Consider the following 17,250-nt stretch of genomic DNA (forward strand, 5'->3'; position numbering starts at 1 on the left):
TACTGACAAAAATAAGTTTACTGTACAGGATGCATTTCAAGGTCATTACAAGTATCTGCCTTACAAAAATAATGATATAAGGAAAACTCATGCCACACTCCAAGAAAGTTATGCTGTTTTGGGCATGCAAAAGAATCAAACTCAAGACAACCGAAAATCTGAACTAGACAATCACAATAATTTACAGTTACGAATCATTAGTCAAGCCTTTTTTTTCCATAAAGAATTACTGGTGAGTTAACTACTGCTCCATTCCACAAGCTTGGAGATGCCTGCATTTTGAGAGAAAGAAGTTAGAATTTTACACTCCAAATATAATGAAAATAAGTTTTTGTTAAACTATTTACATAAATATGTCATAATTTACAGAGGATTAAGTAGAGCTTCCAGAAATTTCACTCTTGTCCACCTGGAAGAAAAAAAATGTATACAAAAAGTTTGTGCTTAGGCGAATATTTATTTGACAAACAATTTGTTTGAGAAAGTCAGATTATAAAACTTCTATGTGCAAATTATAAACAAGTTCCTTTCCATTGGAGTAATAATAAATTATGTTCATTTGTCAATTATTTTAAAGTTGCTTTAGTGCCTACCACAATTAACCACTTATACCAGAGCAGACTAAACAGATTGAGATAAAGGACAAAATGTTTAAAATAAAATTGAAATAGAAGTTAGTCACATATTTTGACCAGCTTGTATTTTAAAAAGCTGTGTTTTTAGCATCAAAAAAATCCAGCACTATGCCTAACTATGTCATTGCAAATGTTTAGGATTAAACAGATATTCCAACTGGCTACTATTTGGACTGATAGTGCAGGTGAAGTAGTTTTATTAAATGAGTGTGCACTGTACCATTTGTGAATGTAATCTAAACAAAATGTTGTATTATGAATAAAGAGTAGCTACTACTTTGCTTATAAATTGAGGCCAAGTTAAGCGCCACTTTTCTGCATGTTTCTAAATTTTCCAGATTTCACTCTAGATTTCCTCAAGGATGTATCTCATGCTGCTTCTGAAGCTTTGCCGCCTTAAACTGTTCATTTTAAAATTTCCTATGTCTAGTACATGAGTACTAGAATAGCATACCTCTCATACACAGGAGTGTTCTGCAAAGTACTTCAGAAATAATTACAACCCATCTTGTCAGTCATGCTGCTTAAAGAATGGGATTTCTTATCAAATATCTAATATTTGTTTCCGGTTAACAAATGGTCAAAGTTGAGTATATCAGAGCAAATTAATTCCACAATGTTATTTTTTGGCATCTCTCATCTGTCAGAAGACTCTGACACACAGAAATAATGTTCCAGGTGCTTCAAAAAATATTACTGAAACCTCAACTTATTTTAGTAGATGAGTAGCTTCTCCATTTAGGCTTGGATCCCCAAGTGTGTCATGCATGCACAACTGGAAACCCCAGGGGAATGGTAACCCATTCTCTACCCACCCTCGGCTGCAGCCCTGCAGTGCACACACCATTCTGAAAACTCTTCAGAAGTGACTTCCCAGAGGGTATAGGGAGCTGTAGTGGGAAACTCAGAGTGCACACACATGAACACCATAGCTACTGAATCCAAGCCTCTGTGTTTAATTTATAGTGGAAGACAATGAAGTGCTTCGCACTAAAGCGCTGAGCAAAATTATTATTGATCTAGAAAAATATTCTGGAAAAATTATGTACTTTCTACATTTCTTTGAAAAATTAATATAGTATAGAGACCACGAGATAGTGGATTTAGAATCTCAAGTTCATTTGATTACTTCCTTGTCTACAAGTAGGTTTGGGGCTTGCTATGTTTGATTTCTTTACAGCTGAAAAGCAAGCCTTGTACTGTATTTTTAAACCCATTATTTGGTGTAGAAGTGAAATAGATCTGTTTCCCTGGACTCCAACTTCTCTTTCCACTGTAAGGAGCCACTACCAATTATTTGAAAGGCAATTAATGTTAGAAGTGCACTGGATGTGCAACAATACTGTAACTACCCGGTATTAGCTACAGATTGATCTTAGGCCTCAGACTTCATTCTATTTAGATTACCAATGTGTACAGGTATTAACAATTGTTGCAATCTTTCCCACAAGCAAGAAAAACCCAACTTTCTCCTTTCCTCACTAGAGAGGTTACAGTATTTTACAAAAGAATTGTACCTAAAAAGAAGACAATGCATTAATTTATTTGGTACCTTGTTTTTTATTTTTCTTAAATACAACCCATTTGTAAAATGTCACATGACTTGAAGCAGATAGAGACTAAAGATGAAAGACAATCAGTACTGTTCAAAACAACTGATTTTCTTCAAGTTCAGTCCATGAATGGAATAAGTACGTGGGTAGATGATGGTGTGAATGTGCCCTAGAGAGCAGGAACTTCTGTTTTTATGTATATTTATAAGCACCCGATATGAGTAGTTGGAACCTTCTAAATACATGTGTGTAGTTTTGCAGCTGTTCCGAGTGGTGCCGTTTTGAAAACTTTAACTGATGTTAGCCAGTTTCCTTCAGAAATTATGTTTCCGGTAATCAATATTGGGCAATAATGACAATTTTAAATAAATCTGAATGTACTGTACATGGTATAAAAAGTATCAAATTGTCATCTACTTTAGAATGCATTAACTTGCCAAGGCTGCATTGGGAAACAGCTGCTTGACAAGTGAACCCTGATACTTCAAGATCTTAGGTGCCGTTGGCCATACAAAACTTCAATAGGATCTTCAACTCTTCCTCAGGCTCAAGTCGCTGTTCGTTACTAATGCTGACAGAGATGTACTTTCTGATGCATCATCTTTGAGATTCAGGAATGATTCTCTAGTTATTTGCAGGATCTCTCTCAGTCCTTTGTTTTCCTGCTGTAACCAAGGAAACAATGCTTTTAAATGTAGCACAGCAAAGCATGAAATAATATTTGCACAAAGAAGACATTATGGAGGGAATGTATTGTTATTTCAAACACAGGTAAAGTCCCAGCCCTATGTTGTCTCGAGCTCTACTCCAGAATATGCTTTAAGGAACTAGGTTTCCCATGAGGCTACACAATAAATTGTGCCAAAATTTCCCAGAATATGCTACTGGAAACAATCGTGTTTACAGCAGCACAAGCCATTTCTTGGGCCACTGCAATGAAAGCCAGCCCCTAGGACCAAGATGCAAAATGGTGGTTTTTTTTACACAATAAAGTAAGTCTGTTTACCACATAAGGTATGACTACCAAATGTAATTAAAAATGCATTTTAAAGTAAATTTTCTAAAATATTTGCCTCGTGCTAAGTGACCAATTTCATTCAAAACAGAAAATGAATATGAAAATGAATTCTGTCATTTACTAATGATCTGAATTCATCAGTTTAGAAGTATCACTCATTTTTTTGAATTTCCATAGAATTTAATATTTACCTCAAGCTGAAAAATGCGTTCCTGTTCTTTGCAACCCTGCTGTTCATCAATTTCAATGGCCTTTCGCATGACTGCTGCCATTTCTGTGATTTGGTCCACGTGTTCTTGTAGCTCCTAAACCAAAAGAATAAACATAAAAACCACTAGTCGCATTTCAAATTTAACATGCCAACTGAGTTGTAAGTAAGAAAAGTTTATGAAAAGCATAAGATTTTTTTTATTTCAATATTCCAAAAGTATTTCTTCCCATTGTGTTTTGCCTATTTCAAAACATGCAGATCCATTGGCTGCTGCTTCATATCCAGGAGGCTTTTTTTAGAGCAGTGGTTCCCAACCTTTTTTTGGCCATGCCCCCCATGACATAATTCTTATTATTCAAAAAGGCCATTAACTTGGTCTAACTGATTCTCAAAATGCCCCCCTTAAAAATCAAATTGCCCCCCTGGTGGGTGGGTGCCCCATGTTGGGAACCACAGTTTTAGAGCCACCTTCAGGAGAACACACATTATGAACAACTGCCTTCTCCATGATGGCACACTATACTTCTATGTGCAAGGGTTTTAGGGGCATCAATGACATAGTGTTCAAACAAGAGTTGCATTCCATTTTTTGAGCAATTAAAGCGCCTCATCTCACTTTGCAATAAACATGTAGCACATCAATTCAGGAGGAACATTAAATAAGTCATTCAAAAGGTGATTGGAAACTGCGGGGGGGGGGTATCCTGTTAAATTAGCTGCAGTAAGCAAGTGTGCATGCCAGGCATCCCCAAACTTCGGCCCTCCAGATGTTTTGGACTACAATTCCCATCATCCCTGCCCACTGGTCCTCTTAGTTAGGGATCATGGGAGTTGTAGGCCAAAACATCTGGAGGGCCGCAGTTTGGGGGTGCCTGGTGTAGGCTAACAGCACTCTATTGGGTTATCCGCCTTGAGGAAATCAACCCAGTTATTTGGGCACAGAGGAAGTTATATATTTAGAACACAAAAACTTAATACATATTTGCTGTTTTTGTTTTGTTTTACATGCTGAAATGTACTAATTTTTAAAAAAGGATTTTGAATTAGGTTTTACTATTATATTAACAAAAACTACTGGATTTGTTTGCCAACTGTTTTCAGAAGCATTTTTCTATCTAATAGAGAAACTTTAGAGAAACTGAAAAGTTTTCATTTAGCTCTTTGGAGAGTTAGCATTCTATTGACTACTTCAGGTTATTTTGTACTCTTCAATATGTCTTCAGTATGCCACCAAACCTATTCATGGTATGCAGTTAAACTTGTTTAGATGTGTAGAAACATAGATGGGTCTGGAATCCTGGCTAGGTGAAACCAGGAGTTACAAGCAAAAGTAGTTGATGGGAAAAGAATTAAGTACTCCTCCTGCTACCAATTACTACTTTGCAAATCTCCCCCCCCCCCAATGCCAATGTGCAGTAGAAGAGGGTGAAGACTTGGCCATTCAGCTCTAGTCTTAAGAGTAAAAAAGTAAAATTTGAAGTTAAAACTACTGAAGGTGCATAAATCAGAAGGTAAAACATTATACTGCAAAAGGCTTAGAGAATTTTAAAAGGCATACTACCTTAGAGTGCTGCTCCTTTAACTTCACTATTATACCTGGATCATCCTTTTTACTGGCCATGAGCAGCCTAAACATCTGCTCTCTGTATTTGCTCATTATTAGCTCCAAGGCAGATTGGTGTTCTTCAAGAGAAGTACGTAATTCTGTCAAAAGAAGTTCAACACATTTAACTTGTGCACAGGAAACCCTATCTAAATATAGCAGGTGCGTCTGCTTGTATTGTATCCAACTGAATCATACTCAGAGTTGTTGTTGTTTAGTCGTGTCTGACTCTTCGTGACCCCATGCACGCCAGGCACTCCTGTCTTCCACTGCATCCCGCAGTTTGGTCATACTCAGAGTAGCCCCATTGAAATGAATTGCCCAACATTAGTAATGTCAATTCATTTCAGTGGGCTTGCTTTGAGCAGGCTAATGTTGGATACAAACAACCCACTATATTGCGATTCGAGGACCCGCCCCCCCCGCGAGAAATAAAAGACATGGTGACACATGAATTTAGGTTAATGGGTAAAATAAGGCCACAACTTCATTGGTTAGAGCAAGTGAGAGGTATTGGCTTAGGCATTGGATACTTTGTTATATACAATTTGAAATTCTTTTATTATATCGTTATCTAATTCTGTATATCCTTTAAGCTATTTTACCTTTTAATTGTAAATCAAATCGTGTGTGTTTCTGTTCTTGTTTTATTATGTCTATGAGCTTAGCTTAAAGTGATGTGGATTGGGCATTGGACACGCGAGCAAGCATGACTCCACCCTGCTCAGCGGGGAGTCATAGAAGGTTAACAACCAGTGGGAGGAGCCTGTTGATGCAAATACAACTGAGAGCGTCCCCTGATGTCACCGGGGGTCGTGCCATGGCCCTAGCCACCAGCAGGGCATCGGATGGGATCCACGGCCGCCGGATCCCTTTAACAGGATACCCCTAAAAGAGGAGGCTTGCATGATGGCCACAACCACTCCTCAAACGCACAAGACAAATACATATTCCAATGCCTAACCGCCACCCGAGCCAAAGAGGCTCGCCGCAAATACCCTCGCTGCTGCAACCAATTCCTAATGCTTTTGCAATATCAGCCAACCACACGTTGTTTCCTTGGTTGGAAAGATGAACGCCATCATCATGAAACAAAGCCACCTCGCTGAACCTGATGTCAGGGTGCTCAATATCATGGCCATGCATATAACGCAGTTTGCGAGCCACCACACAATTCAAGAGTTTCCTGGATATGTCGATGGCCACAGGGTTATGACTGTCATGCCACACTCTCCTCTTGAGCAGGGAGGACCAAAACAGAGTTGTCTCAGGAAACAAGGCAGCAAGTTCATCGAAGTCCTTTTTTATCCGAAGTGGTGCAGCAGCAGAAAGAGGATTCGAACGCTGCCGCGCCAGCCCAAATGTAGTCAAACTCCGCCCCACAGCCGGCCCTATTGGCCAGCTGAGAGGCGCGGCGCGGCACGGCAGCAGGGATAGGCTGGAGCACAGGGCCAAAAACACTCCCCCCCCCTGCAGTGGTTCCTCTTCGATGAGGAGAGATCTTCTCAGACTGCTTATACAACCCATTTCATTAGTTGCCATAGTATTAATTGTGGGGTGGATGTGTGAAACTAACCCAAATTTCTGATACTGTGAATTGATAGTGCCTAGCACTACAACAAACAGATAAGCAAAAGTGTTGGTACACCATTAATATAAGTGGCAACTTGTTTAATCAAACCAAACTACCTACAATGCATGCAAGTTGCAAGTTACCTGTAGAAGATTTGCTAATTACCCCCCCTTTTAAATTTTCTGTATTCAGATAATTTCTTTAGCAACAGTAGACCACATGTTCAATTATTCCATCACAATCTGTCACCCCTGGTTCCTAAAACCCATATGTGGAAGCAGTTTCTATTCAATCTGATAAGAGTTATACCAATATTGCCACACAGAAGAAAATAAAGTCTTCTATTAGTAGGTTTTCAAAGTCTTAATTACTTTTTTAATCCAAATTTTATTTATATAATTTGTACAGTACATACAAAAAGGTCACTAGGACAAAAAAACTACACCCTGAAAAAATACACAAAATAATCATCAAGAAACAAAACTACTCTAAGGGCACCAACAACTGGTAACAGTGGGACATAAAAAAGAGACTCAAAGATAAGGACAATACTGTAATGATTTTAAGCAAGACTGGGAACCTTTCATGATGTATATACAGAAACAATGCACTGAAATGGACTCACTTGCAGGATTTGATTAAGACACAATTATCAAACAAACAGAAAATATAAATACAAGGATAAAATGTTAAAAATTTGTTAATAAGGCATAACTGTAATTTCAAAATATAAGGTATATAAAATTATAGGCAGAAGAAACGAATATGTGATAAACCAGAAAGGGAAGTTGGGGAAAGTTGTGCGGGGGGAGGGGGAATAGAAAATTTAAAATGTAATTTGTGGGTTTTTTATTTAGAATTGATTATGTTAAAATTTTGTTGGAAAATTATAATACAAAGAATTTAAAAAAGAAAAAAAGATTTTTTTAAAGGCACGAGGGAGGTGACCATCAATGTTTTGAATTACCTTGTATTTAACCATTTAAATGTTCAATTGAATGTATTTTTCTTTACCACTTGCATACATAACCCAAATATCTAGTTGTTAGCATCAATGCATTATAAGCATATGCCCTTGAATGTTTACCCATCCAATCTGTATAGTGTCTCATATAAAGTTACCTGCTTCTTACTCTATATCTCCCGAGTGGCTGGGGTGACCCCGTCAGATGGGAGGGTCACAAACAAATAATCATCACCATCACCATCTGCTTTTATCTTGGGTAAAGAGCATCTTTAACACTAGTCTCTAGCTCTCCAAGCACCTGCAGAATCTTGACACATTTCCTTAGAGCTTTCAGTCCAATCAGGCTCCAATCCCATCTACCTTCAAAGCAGCATCCACCTATTGCTTCAGACCTTTTGATGGCTGAACAGTGTATATGCACCTCAGATGTAGTAACAGAAGTAGTAGTATTAACAGTGGTAGTAAACAAATGATTAGTATCAATGAAATGTTTTAAAGTTCATGAACAATCCTTGGGATTCAGTTACTGGAACTTACATTATTATAAACTATGTAAATGGTGCAGAATCTCCTAGAGGGAATGCTTACTCACCTTTATTTTCTTGCTGTAGTTCCCTGATCTGCCTGTTTTCCTGCTGGATTCCCAGGACCAGTGAAGAGCGGGGCCTATGTCTTGCTACTTCATTAAGTTCTTGAATTTCTTCTTGGTACTGAAAGTAGGGAAATTTTTCATAATTGGCATGCTGTACTGCATAATATTGTGGTATTTCCAGCATTGTACTCAGGGTGTTCCTCTGAAGTATCCTTTCACCAAACCCTCCCCCTTATCTTATGGGGGAAAGGGTTGTTAAATCAGTGTCTGCAGTTGTATGCCTGCCTACACTCTGTTTGGTCAGCTTCACAGCGAAACTTGCGCCACTTTTTGTCCAGCCTGCTTTATAGTCTGGAGCCCCTCAGAGTATCAAGGAGCTGCTTGAGCTCCAAAACACTGGATAGGACACTCAGGAATGATTGTGTCAACCACCCATTCTTTTTGCCATTCCATAGCACAGCGTTTCTCAAACTTGGGTTATCCCTGACCACTGGTCCTGCTAGCTAGGGATGATTGAATTTGTAGTAAAACAACAGCTGGAGACTCAAGTTTGAGAAACACTGCCATAGCAAGACCAGGGCTTCAACAAGATCACCAACTTTCTCCACTAGAAAAATCCCTCACAGCATTCAGAAATGCATCAGGTTCCATCAGTCTCTGAGGGTTGGCCTTCAGAATGGGCCCACCACCTTTATGTACATGTATGAACTGTTATTCTCAGCTGGCTGGTATACTTACCTATGGGTGTGGCAGGGGTGAATAATAATAATAATAATAATAATAATAATAATAATAATAATATATTTACACCCCGCCCTTCTGGCTGGGTTTCTGAGGTTTGGAAATACGAACAGCACCACTTCCTGCATTCCTGCATTGTAATCTGTGCAGCTCCCATGGAATTTGAGACAAACAGGATGTCAGTAGACACAACATCATCTGGCTCTTTAGACTTTGTGGATTATCAAAAACTCCTGGAACTGATTTTGGACGTGTGAGATGAATTGCAGAACAATATAGAGATTCGCAAAATAAGACAGAACTGTGTGGAAGAAATATCAACAACCTCAGATATGCAGATGACACAACCTTGATGGCAGAAAGCGAGGAGGAATTAAAGAACCTTTTAATGAGGGTGAAAGAGGAGAGCGCAAAATATGGTCTGAAGCTCAACATCAAAAAAACCAAGATCATGGCCACTGGTCCCATCACCTCCTGGCAAATAGAAGGGGAAGAAATGGAGGCAGTGAGAGATTTCACCTTCTTGGGCTCCTTGATCACTGCAGATGGTGACAGCAGTCACGAAATTAAAAGACGCCTGCTTCTTGGGAGAAAAGCAATGACAAACCTAGACAGCATCTTAAAAAGCAGAGACATCACCTTGCCGACAAAGGTCCGTATAGTTAAAGCTATGGTTTTCCCAGTAGTGATGTATGGAAGTGAGAGCTGGACCATAAAGAAGGCTGATCGCCGAAGAATTGATGCTTTTGAATTGTGGTGCTGGAGGAGACTCTTGAGAGTCCCATGGACTGCAAGAAGATCAAACCTATCCATTCTTAAGGAACTCAGCCCTGAGTGCTCCCTGGAAGGACAGATCGTGAAGCTGAGGCTCCAATACTTTGGCCACCTCATGAGAAGAGAAGAATCCTTGGAAAAGACCTTGATGTTGGGAAAGATTGAGGGCACTAGGAGAAGAGGACGTCAGAGGACAAGATGGTTGGACAGTGTTCTCGAAGCTACGAACATGAGTTTGACCAAACTGCGGGAGGCAGTGCAAGACAGGAGTGCCTGGCGTGCTCTGGTCCATGGGGTCACGAAGAGTCGGACACGACTAAACGACTAAACAACAACAAGTGTGGAAAGTGAAGGTGGATTGGTCTCAGTAGACAACACTACATTACTTAAACTGGTCTCCAATTTATATGTAAAAAGCTGAAGGTCCTCTCTCACACACATACAACACACAATAAACAGATTGCATTAACTAATTCAAACGCCTTATTAAACAATTAAGTACGGTAGCTGTGTAATTCATTTTACTCCCTAGGCCATTGCAAATAATCTTAAATGGTCACATTTAAACAGTCTATTTCCAAACAGGAACAATTAACGAGACCACACACCTGCTTCATTGCTTCCACTCGTTTGTTGAGTGCCGTAGTTTGTTCAATCAGAGCTTCGGCTGCATTATCATGTTCTCTCAGTCGCTCCACTAGTGCTTTTGCATCAGCTAGGGCCTTCTCAATTGTGCAACTCATTTCTAAAATAAATAATTGGACAAAGAGTTTGTTGCGTAATATAAACACAATTTCATTACTTGCAAGATGTGTGGCATGTGTGTTCCCATATTCTGAAACATTAAAATATAATTATCATTTTACTCCCCAGCCAGAGGAAGCATTTTAATATGGACTCTAGTGCTGGAGGAGACTCTTGAGAGTCCCATGGACTACAAGAAGATCAAACCTATCCATTCTGAAGGAAATCAGCCCTGAGTGCTCCCTGGAAGGACAGATCGTGAAGCTGAGGCTCCAATACTTTGGCCACCTCATGAGAAGAGAAGACTCCCTGGAAAAGACCCTGATGCTGGGAAAGATTGAGGGCACAAGGAGAAGGGGACGTCAGAGGACGAAATGGTTGGACAGTGTTCTTGAAGCTACAAACATGAGTCTGACCAAACTGCGGGACGCAGTGCAAGACAGGAGTGCCTGGCGTGCTCTGGTCCATGGGGTCACGAAGAGTCGGACACGACTAAACGACTAAACAACAACCAAGTGTTAGCAACTGAGATAGAAAAGCTATTCACCACATGGCTCCTAGAACCTGGGTTATGGGCGCAAAAACAGAATGGCTAGTCACCTTTTTTTCCCAATGCAACAGCACTTTCTATTTATTTTTTCATAATTTATTTGGTTCTTTTTGTAGTTTGTGGTAATTTGGAAGGTTGTAACTAGCCATAGCAAAACAGGTTGTACAGACAGCACAGTGGGCCTTAAATTTAGGCATGTATAGGACAGAGTGGCTGGGGAAACCCAGCCAGATGGGCAGGGTATAAATAATAAAATTATTGTTAGTATTATTACAGTAACACCCAGTGAACAACTTGGGTGAGCGGGGATTTGAATCTGGGTCTCCTACAGATACTCAAACAATTACACCACACTGACTCTCACAGGGGTAAACCTTTTTTCTTTCGGTCTGCATCGTCACAGCTTTTGTGATAGGTGGAGCTGCCAGTGAGGGACATAGTCTCACTTTGTCCATTCATGCCCACATACTGTCCAACAACATACCCCTCTGAGCTGGTGAAGGTTGTCTCCACTGTGATTTTGGAGAACTACAATACATTAGTCATGGGGGATTTTGGTCAGGGGTGGATGGACAAAATTTGGTGCCTCCCCCCACTGTAGCAACTGCAACGCAGAGAAGTTCAGCAGCGACCCAGACTGGGAGGTGGTGGAGGAGGAGGAAGCAGCGACTGGAGCTGCCCCAGTTCCAACCACAAGGATGCCTTGTCCAATACGTAGGTCTCAGGGTGCCCCTTCAGCTCGGCGCCTTGTGCTGAGAAACCACCTAACATCACCCTAAATCTGGTGCTGTTTCACACATTTCTCAAAATTTATATCCTGCTCGTCTACTAACAGTACCCATAATGACACACAATATAATCATAAAATGATGCTGTATAATGAATAAAATATACAGATACCAACCAATTTCCAAAAGCATTAATAAAAACGCTTAAAAGCAAAAACTTTACAGCAATGAGAGTAAAAGAATTTGCACATTAGAATGGGCCGGATTAAAACTAGGTGTTACATTTTGAATTTAAGAACTTTGCCAGTGTAAAGTGTCCTGTTATGTAAATCACATTAACAAAAGATGTGTCAGAGGAAGTGTACAATCAAAGATAGGATAATTACGTATTTGTATGGTGGCTTGAAATACTACGGTACCTAGGCAGGAATGGATTGTGACTGTCAGTGATTTTCTAATGTGTTTTTCCAATGTTGGCATTTGTTATATGGGGTGGTGGTGGTGGTTTACAATGTTAGTGAAACTAGCATAAGTTGTAGTGGTTGGACTAGAACTGGAGAGCCAAGGGTTAAAACCCCCCTCAGTCATTGGGGCTTACTTAGTGGGGCGTCCTTCAGCAAGTCACCTCATTGTGTTGTTAAGAGGCGGAAAGAGAACTGCGTGTGCCATCTTCAGCTTATTGGAGGTAAAAAGGTAAAGGGACCCCTGACCATTAGGTCCAGTTGTGACCGACTCTGGGGTTGCAGCACTCATCTCGTGTTATTGGCCGAGGGATCCGGCGTACAGCTTCCGGGTCATGTGGCCAGCATGACAAAGCCGCTTCTGGCAAACCAGAGCAGTACATGAAAAACATTATTTGAAGTAGGCAACAAATATGTCTCTTTTCAAACACTGTGTTAAGTAGATTAGCCTTTTTGTGGTGACTCCTCAGCTTTGGAATGCCCTCCCCAAGGAGGCTCGCCCAGGGACCCAATTACTACTATTTAGATACCAGGCAAAAACATTTTTATTCACCCAGGTTTTTAAGAACACCTAATGCAACCATTCTTTAACCTTAAGAGCAGAGATGGTGAAATCAATTTAAATTGGCTATTAAATGTTTTGATTTGTTGTTTTTTAATTTGTTGTGTTAGTTTATACTTTTTGATATTATAATAGTATTTATTTTAAATTGTACTATGTGTTTCTTTCTACTTTATTAGCTGCCCTGGAAACCTTAACCTGTGTCAAAGTTGTGGGGTATAAATCATGTGAAGTAAGTAAATACATTTCAGTCAGCCCTGCTGCTATCAGTGCAGGGACCGTGATGGGTACAAAACCTAAGTTCCTTATCTTTTAATGCCTGTTTTGTTGTGGGTTTTTTGACCAGCACCTATGATTTAAGCATACACTCAACAACCAAAAAGTTGTGGAGGAGCCCCTATGGACATACTGTACACCCATGCCAATAATCCACATCCTCCAACAGTTCTCTAGCAGGAGCAGATGCAAGCAGGCACCTCCCCCACCAGGACCTTCAAGTTACTGTCACAAAGTTCACCTCCTTTCTTGTAAGAGCTGTTTGACAGTAGAAAGGACTCCCACCAGAGGTGGTGGACTCTTCCTTGCAGGTTTTTAAGCAGAGATTGGATGGCCACCTGTCATGGATGCTTTAGGTGAGTTTCCTGCATTGCTGGGGGTTGGACTAGATGACCCTCGGGGGTCCCTTGCAATTCTATGATTCTATACTGTGGCAACAGCTGCCTGCCTCGTCAGGCTCCAGCATCGCTCCTCCTCCTGGCCTATTTCTCAATATTCTGTAACCACAACCGCAAAAGAGCCGTTTAAGTTCGAAGGCTCCGCCCTGACGTTCTCCAAGGGCGCGCGGCGGGGGCGAGAGAAGCGAGGCACCTGCGCGCTCGCGCGCCTCCCCACGAGCCAATCCCAGCGCGGCAGGGTCGTTGTCGCCCCCTCCCTGCGCGCGCTCCTTCTCCCGCACAAAACGCCGCCACTCACCGATGGTTCCACCTCATTCCTGGCCGGCCAGCGCCCGGAGCTGGGGGCGGGGCGGGGATGTGGCGAGACCCCCGCAATCCGGCTTCGCCTCTGGTCCGCCGCGTCGCTTCCTTAAATGGCGACGGCTCGAGGGAGAGGAGGACGCGGAGGCGGCGCAGATCCGCCGACAGACCCCATGAGAGGGCTGTGAGGTAGGTAAGGAAGAGCGAGACAGGCGCCGGCGCACCAAGGAGCACCAACAGCCGGCTGGAAGGATGGACCCGAGTGTCACGCAAAAGCGGCTATCGCGAGATTTCGCGGCTCCCGTCGCCTGTATGCCGCTCGCTCTTTGAGCATAGCGAGAAGAGCGGCGAGCTCACCCAGCATCACCTCAGCTTTCCCGGGGGCGGGGCCCAAGTGCAGCGCCTAATGCAGTATCGCGGGACTTCCCTAAAGGGGAGAGGAGGAAATGCCTCTCAATTTCTCGAGCTAATAGAAGTCTGCGCCGAGATATCGCGAGAATCTCCCTCAAGGGAGAAGCAGACATAGATGTGCACAAATAGACGTGTACTGAGGAGATTGCTTCTGGGTTAACTTCGAACTACTTTTTGTAAGCCTCCTGTGGCAGAAGTGACAGGGGCGCCAACTTGAACGGAATACTGTATTGTGGGAGCCCAGGTAAGTCCCGCCTCACATAATGGATCACATGACATAATGCATGCTCACCATTTGAATAGCAATGCTCATCAACTTTGCGGTGCCCCGGCCCCCTCAAATAGTTTTTGGCGGGGACCAAAGCCCCTATGGTGACAGATGTCCGTTAGCATTCAGAACTTTAGCATTGCACCTGGGATCATGTAGGGGTGTACGCGCGTGAGAGTCCCAAAGTTGTCCGGAAATTCATGCTACAGTATTTCGAATCCGGGCCTCACTGAATTCGACATTGAGCCGTTATGAATGCAGTTTAAAACGCAATACGCACCGGATTTCCGAGCGCTTTCATACTGGCTGGGAGGAAGCGGCGAGCGTGATCTGCGGCGCTCACCTTCCTTGGGTTTCCTTGCATTGTTTTTCGAAAGGAACCGGGGAATTCGCGATTCCCCAGGAGCAGCTGGAGTTCTACTCTTACCTTTCTTGCCTCTATGGGCCGCTGTAGAAAAACCGGAGGCTCTCGCGATGTTTTAGGGGAGCCGTCGCGGAAAAGGCGAGGGCGGCTGGCCCGGCTTCGAGTAGGTTGAAGGGACCGGTTGGCCCATTTCCCGTGAGGCGAGTCCGCGGGCTGCCGAAGCGTCTTCCGCTTTCGTTACCTACGTCACCCTCGGTGCAGCTAGACTTTGCGAGGACGGCCGAGGTCAGGAACCACAGTAAGAAACACCCTCTGAGGCCGGGAACTGCAGCCCTGCCCCCCCCTGCAGAGCCCTCTGTAGCTCCCGCTCCTCAGCTGCATGCAAACCCCGTTAGCACGGAGTGCCTTGCCCCCGAGGCAGGTCCCAGGGGGACACGTGTACGACCCTCTAAAAACTGCTTTTCGATAAAACCCGGGCTAATTAAACACCTTTTATTTTTATTTATTCAGTTTGTATATCGCCCTTTAGGGACGCGGGGGGCGCTGTGGTCTAAACCACAGAGCCTAGGGCTTGCCGATCAGAAGGTTGGCGGTTCGAATCCCCACAAGGGGTGAGCATCCCTTGCTTGGTCCTTGCTCCTGCCAACCTAGCAGTTCGAAGGCACCTCAAAATGCAAGTAGATAAATAGGTACCGAAGTGGCTTGGTCGTGCTGGCCACATGACCTGGAAGCTGTACACCGGCTCCCTTGGCCAGTAAAGCGAGATGAGCGCCGCAACCCCAGAGTCGGTCACAACTGGACCTAATGGTCAGGGGTCCCTTTACCTTTACCTAGGGTTGAAAGGCCAGCTGGCTAGCCCCCAGCTGGATCGTCTCCTTCCAGCTGTGCCGCTGTGAAGATCCATCGACCTCTGGCTCCAACATAAATCAGTGACCCAAGCCTCCCAGACTTGGGCACACTATACTCAGCAGTGTAAACCACACAAACAGAAGAGGCTGAGGCTTGTGAATACAATACATACTATGGATTTATTAAGCATAAATCAAGACAAAGAAACATGTCATCTCTCCTTGGCATCTCCTCCGAGAGAGAGTCTAAAGCAGGGGGCCACATACGGCCCCTCAGGCTATTTTATGCAGCCCCCAGTGCGGTGCGGCTGCCGATTTCTGACCTGGAAAAGCGACGGAAATAGCTTGTGTGCACGCGCAAGCGTCATTTCCGGTGTACTTTTGGGTCAGAGGAGGATTCTGCACATGTGCACAGGCTATTTCCGGCGCTTTCCGGGTCGGGAGTGTGCCAGAAATAGCGTATGCGCATGGGTGCGCATAGCCGTGTGCTCCCGCGCCCCCGCGTGCACTCTCCCACCCTCTAGCCCACCCACTATTAACTGTAAAGGAGATGAATTTATCTGACTCCATCCATACCAAGATGCAGCTCTCTCACCAAAGTTGTACAGAATTATCGATTGTATTGTTTAATATTTCTTTTAATACATCAGTGGCCATGTGATGATTTTAGTTTTATTATTTTATATTTTAATAATATAATATTTTATATTTTAATAAATATTGTGGGGGGCCAGACTATATTTTGAAAAAAAAATGAGCGAATTCATATGCCCCACAAATAACCCAGAGATGTATTTTAAATAAAAGGACACATTCTACTCATGTAAAAACACCAGGCAGGCCCCACAAATAACCCAGAGATGCATTTTAAATAAAAGGACGCATTCTATTCATGTAAAAACGCACTGATTCCCGGACCATCCGGGGGCCGGATTTAGAAGACAATTGGGCCACATCCGGCCCCCGGGCCTTAGTTTGGGGACCCCTGATGAAAATGTTCTAAGTTTTGTACCAAATTTGTATATATTTTACTGAATTACATTGTATACATTGCAGCAGCCTTTGGCTATAAGCAATAAACTTGATACCGATACTGATACCGTGACACATAATAATCCCATGTCTTCAACTAAAGGTGGAATGGAAAATCCCAACACTATTTGTGTCTTTAAAAGCATTACTGACTTGGAAACCCTCATTGGATCCCATTTGAAGGAAATGTCCTTTATTCCGGGGGTTGTTCTTGACATACTGATCATGATTTGTTGGAATGAAGCAAAGCACAATGTAAAATTGGGGTAGTGGTTTGTTTTTCCCTGGCACTAGCAGGAAGCAGCAAATCAGCCCATCCCAGCAAATCATTACTGTTTACTGTATTGTGCAAACTGGGCCACAATTTGCTTTTTCAAAGTAATTACTGAACCACACATCAAAGGAAGCAGGAAAGGATTACCAATGGGTACAACTAAAAAGTACATCAAAAGAAGTGTTTCACATTCACATTTAATAAAAAAATTATTAGCATTTTTACATACGATTCAGAAAAGACATAAAAAGAAAGAAAAACCCACAAAAAATAAGAACAAAGAACAAAACTCATAAGGACTTCCCTTCTTCTCCTTCGCTGGTTTCTTTTGTTTTCTACCCCTTCTACGTATTCTAAATTACCTAAT

At 42.5% G+C, this 17,250-nt stretch overlaps 2 protein-coding genes across 7 annotated transcripts in view; one reads left to right on the forward strand and one right to left on the reverse strand.

Annotated features, from left to right (window-relative positions):
• Positions 1 to 13,821, reverse strand: FGFR1OP2 (FGFR1 oncogene partner 2). 2 transcript variants are annotated; one of them, XM_035127293.2, is made up of 6 exons: positions 13,685 to 13,821; positions 10,276 to 10,412; positions 8,153 to 8,270; positions 4,979 to 5,121; positions 3,398 to 3,511; positions 1 to 2,850 (listed from the first exon to the last, which is right to left on the reverse strand). In XM_035127293.2, the coding sequence occupies exons 2-6, from the start codon at positions 10,408 to 10,410 to the stop codon at positions 2,719 to 2,721; spliced, it is 642 nt and encodes a 213-aa protein (XP_034983184.1). In that variant the 5' UTR covers positions 10,411 to 10,412; positions 13,685 to 13,821; the 3' UTR covers positions 1 to 2,718. The 2 variants fall into 2 exon arrangements, with proteins under 2 accessions (XP_034983184.1, XP_034983183.1); XM_035127292.2 differs by having other exon boundaries at positions 1 to 2,853.
• Positions 13,742 to 17,250, forward strand: part of INTS13 (integrator complex subunit 13) — a 26,498-nt gene continuing 22,989 nt past the window's right edge. For 2 of the 5 annotated variants that reach the window (XM_060279470.1, XM_060279472.1), the window contains exon 1: positions 13,742 to 13,875. In XM_060279470.1, the coding sequence (XP_060135453.1) occupies positions 13,742 to 13,875 (134 nt within the window). Of the gene's footprint in view, positions 13,876 to 14,153; positions 14,342 to 14,404; positions 15,028 to 17,250 lie in introns of those variants that run through there. The other 3 variants (XM_035127290.2, XM_035127288.2, XM_035127289.2) reach the window with 3 other exon arrangements.

The sequence above is a fragment of the Zootoca vivipara genome, chromosome 10 (genome assembly GCF_963506605.1).
Source record: "Zootoca vivipara chromosome 10, rZooViv1.1, whole genome shotgun sequence".
NCBI classification, from domain to species: Eukaryota; Metazoa; Chordata; class Lepidosauria; order Squamata; family Lacertidae; genus Zootoca; species Zootoca vivipara.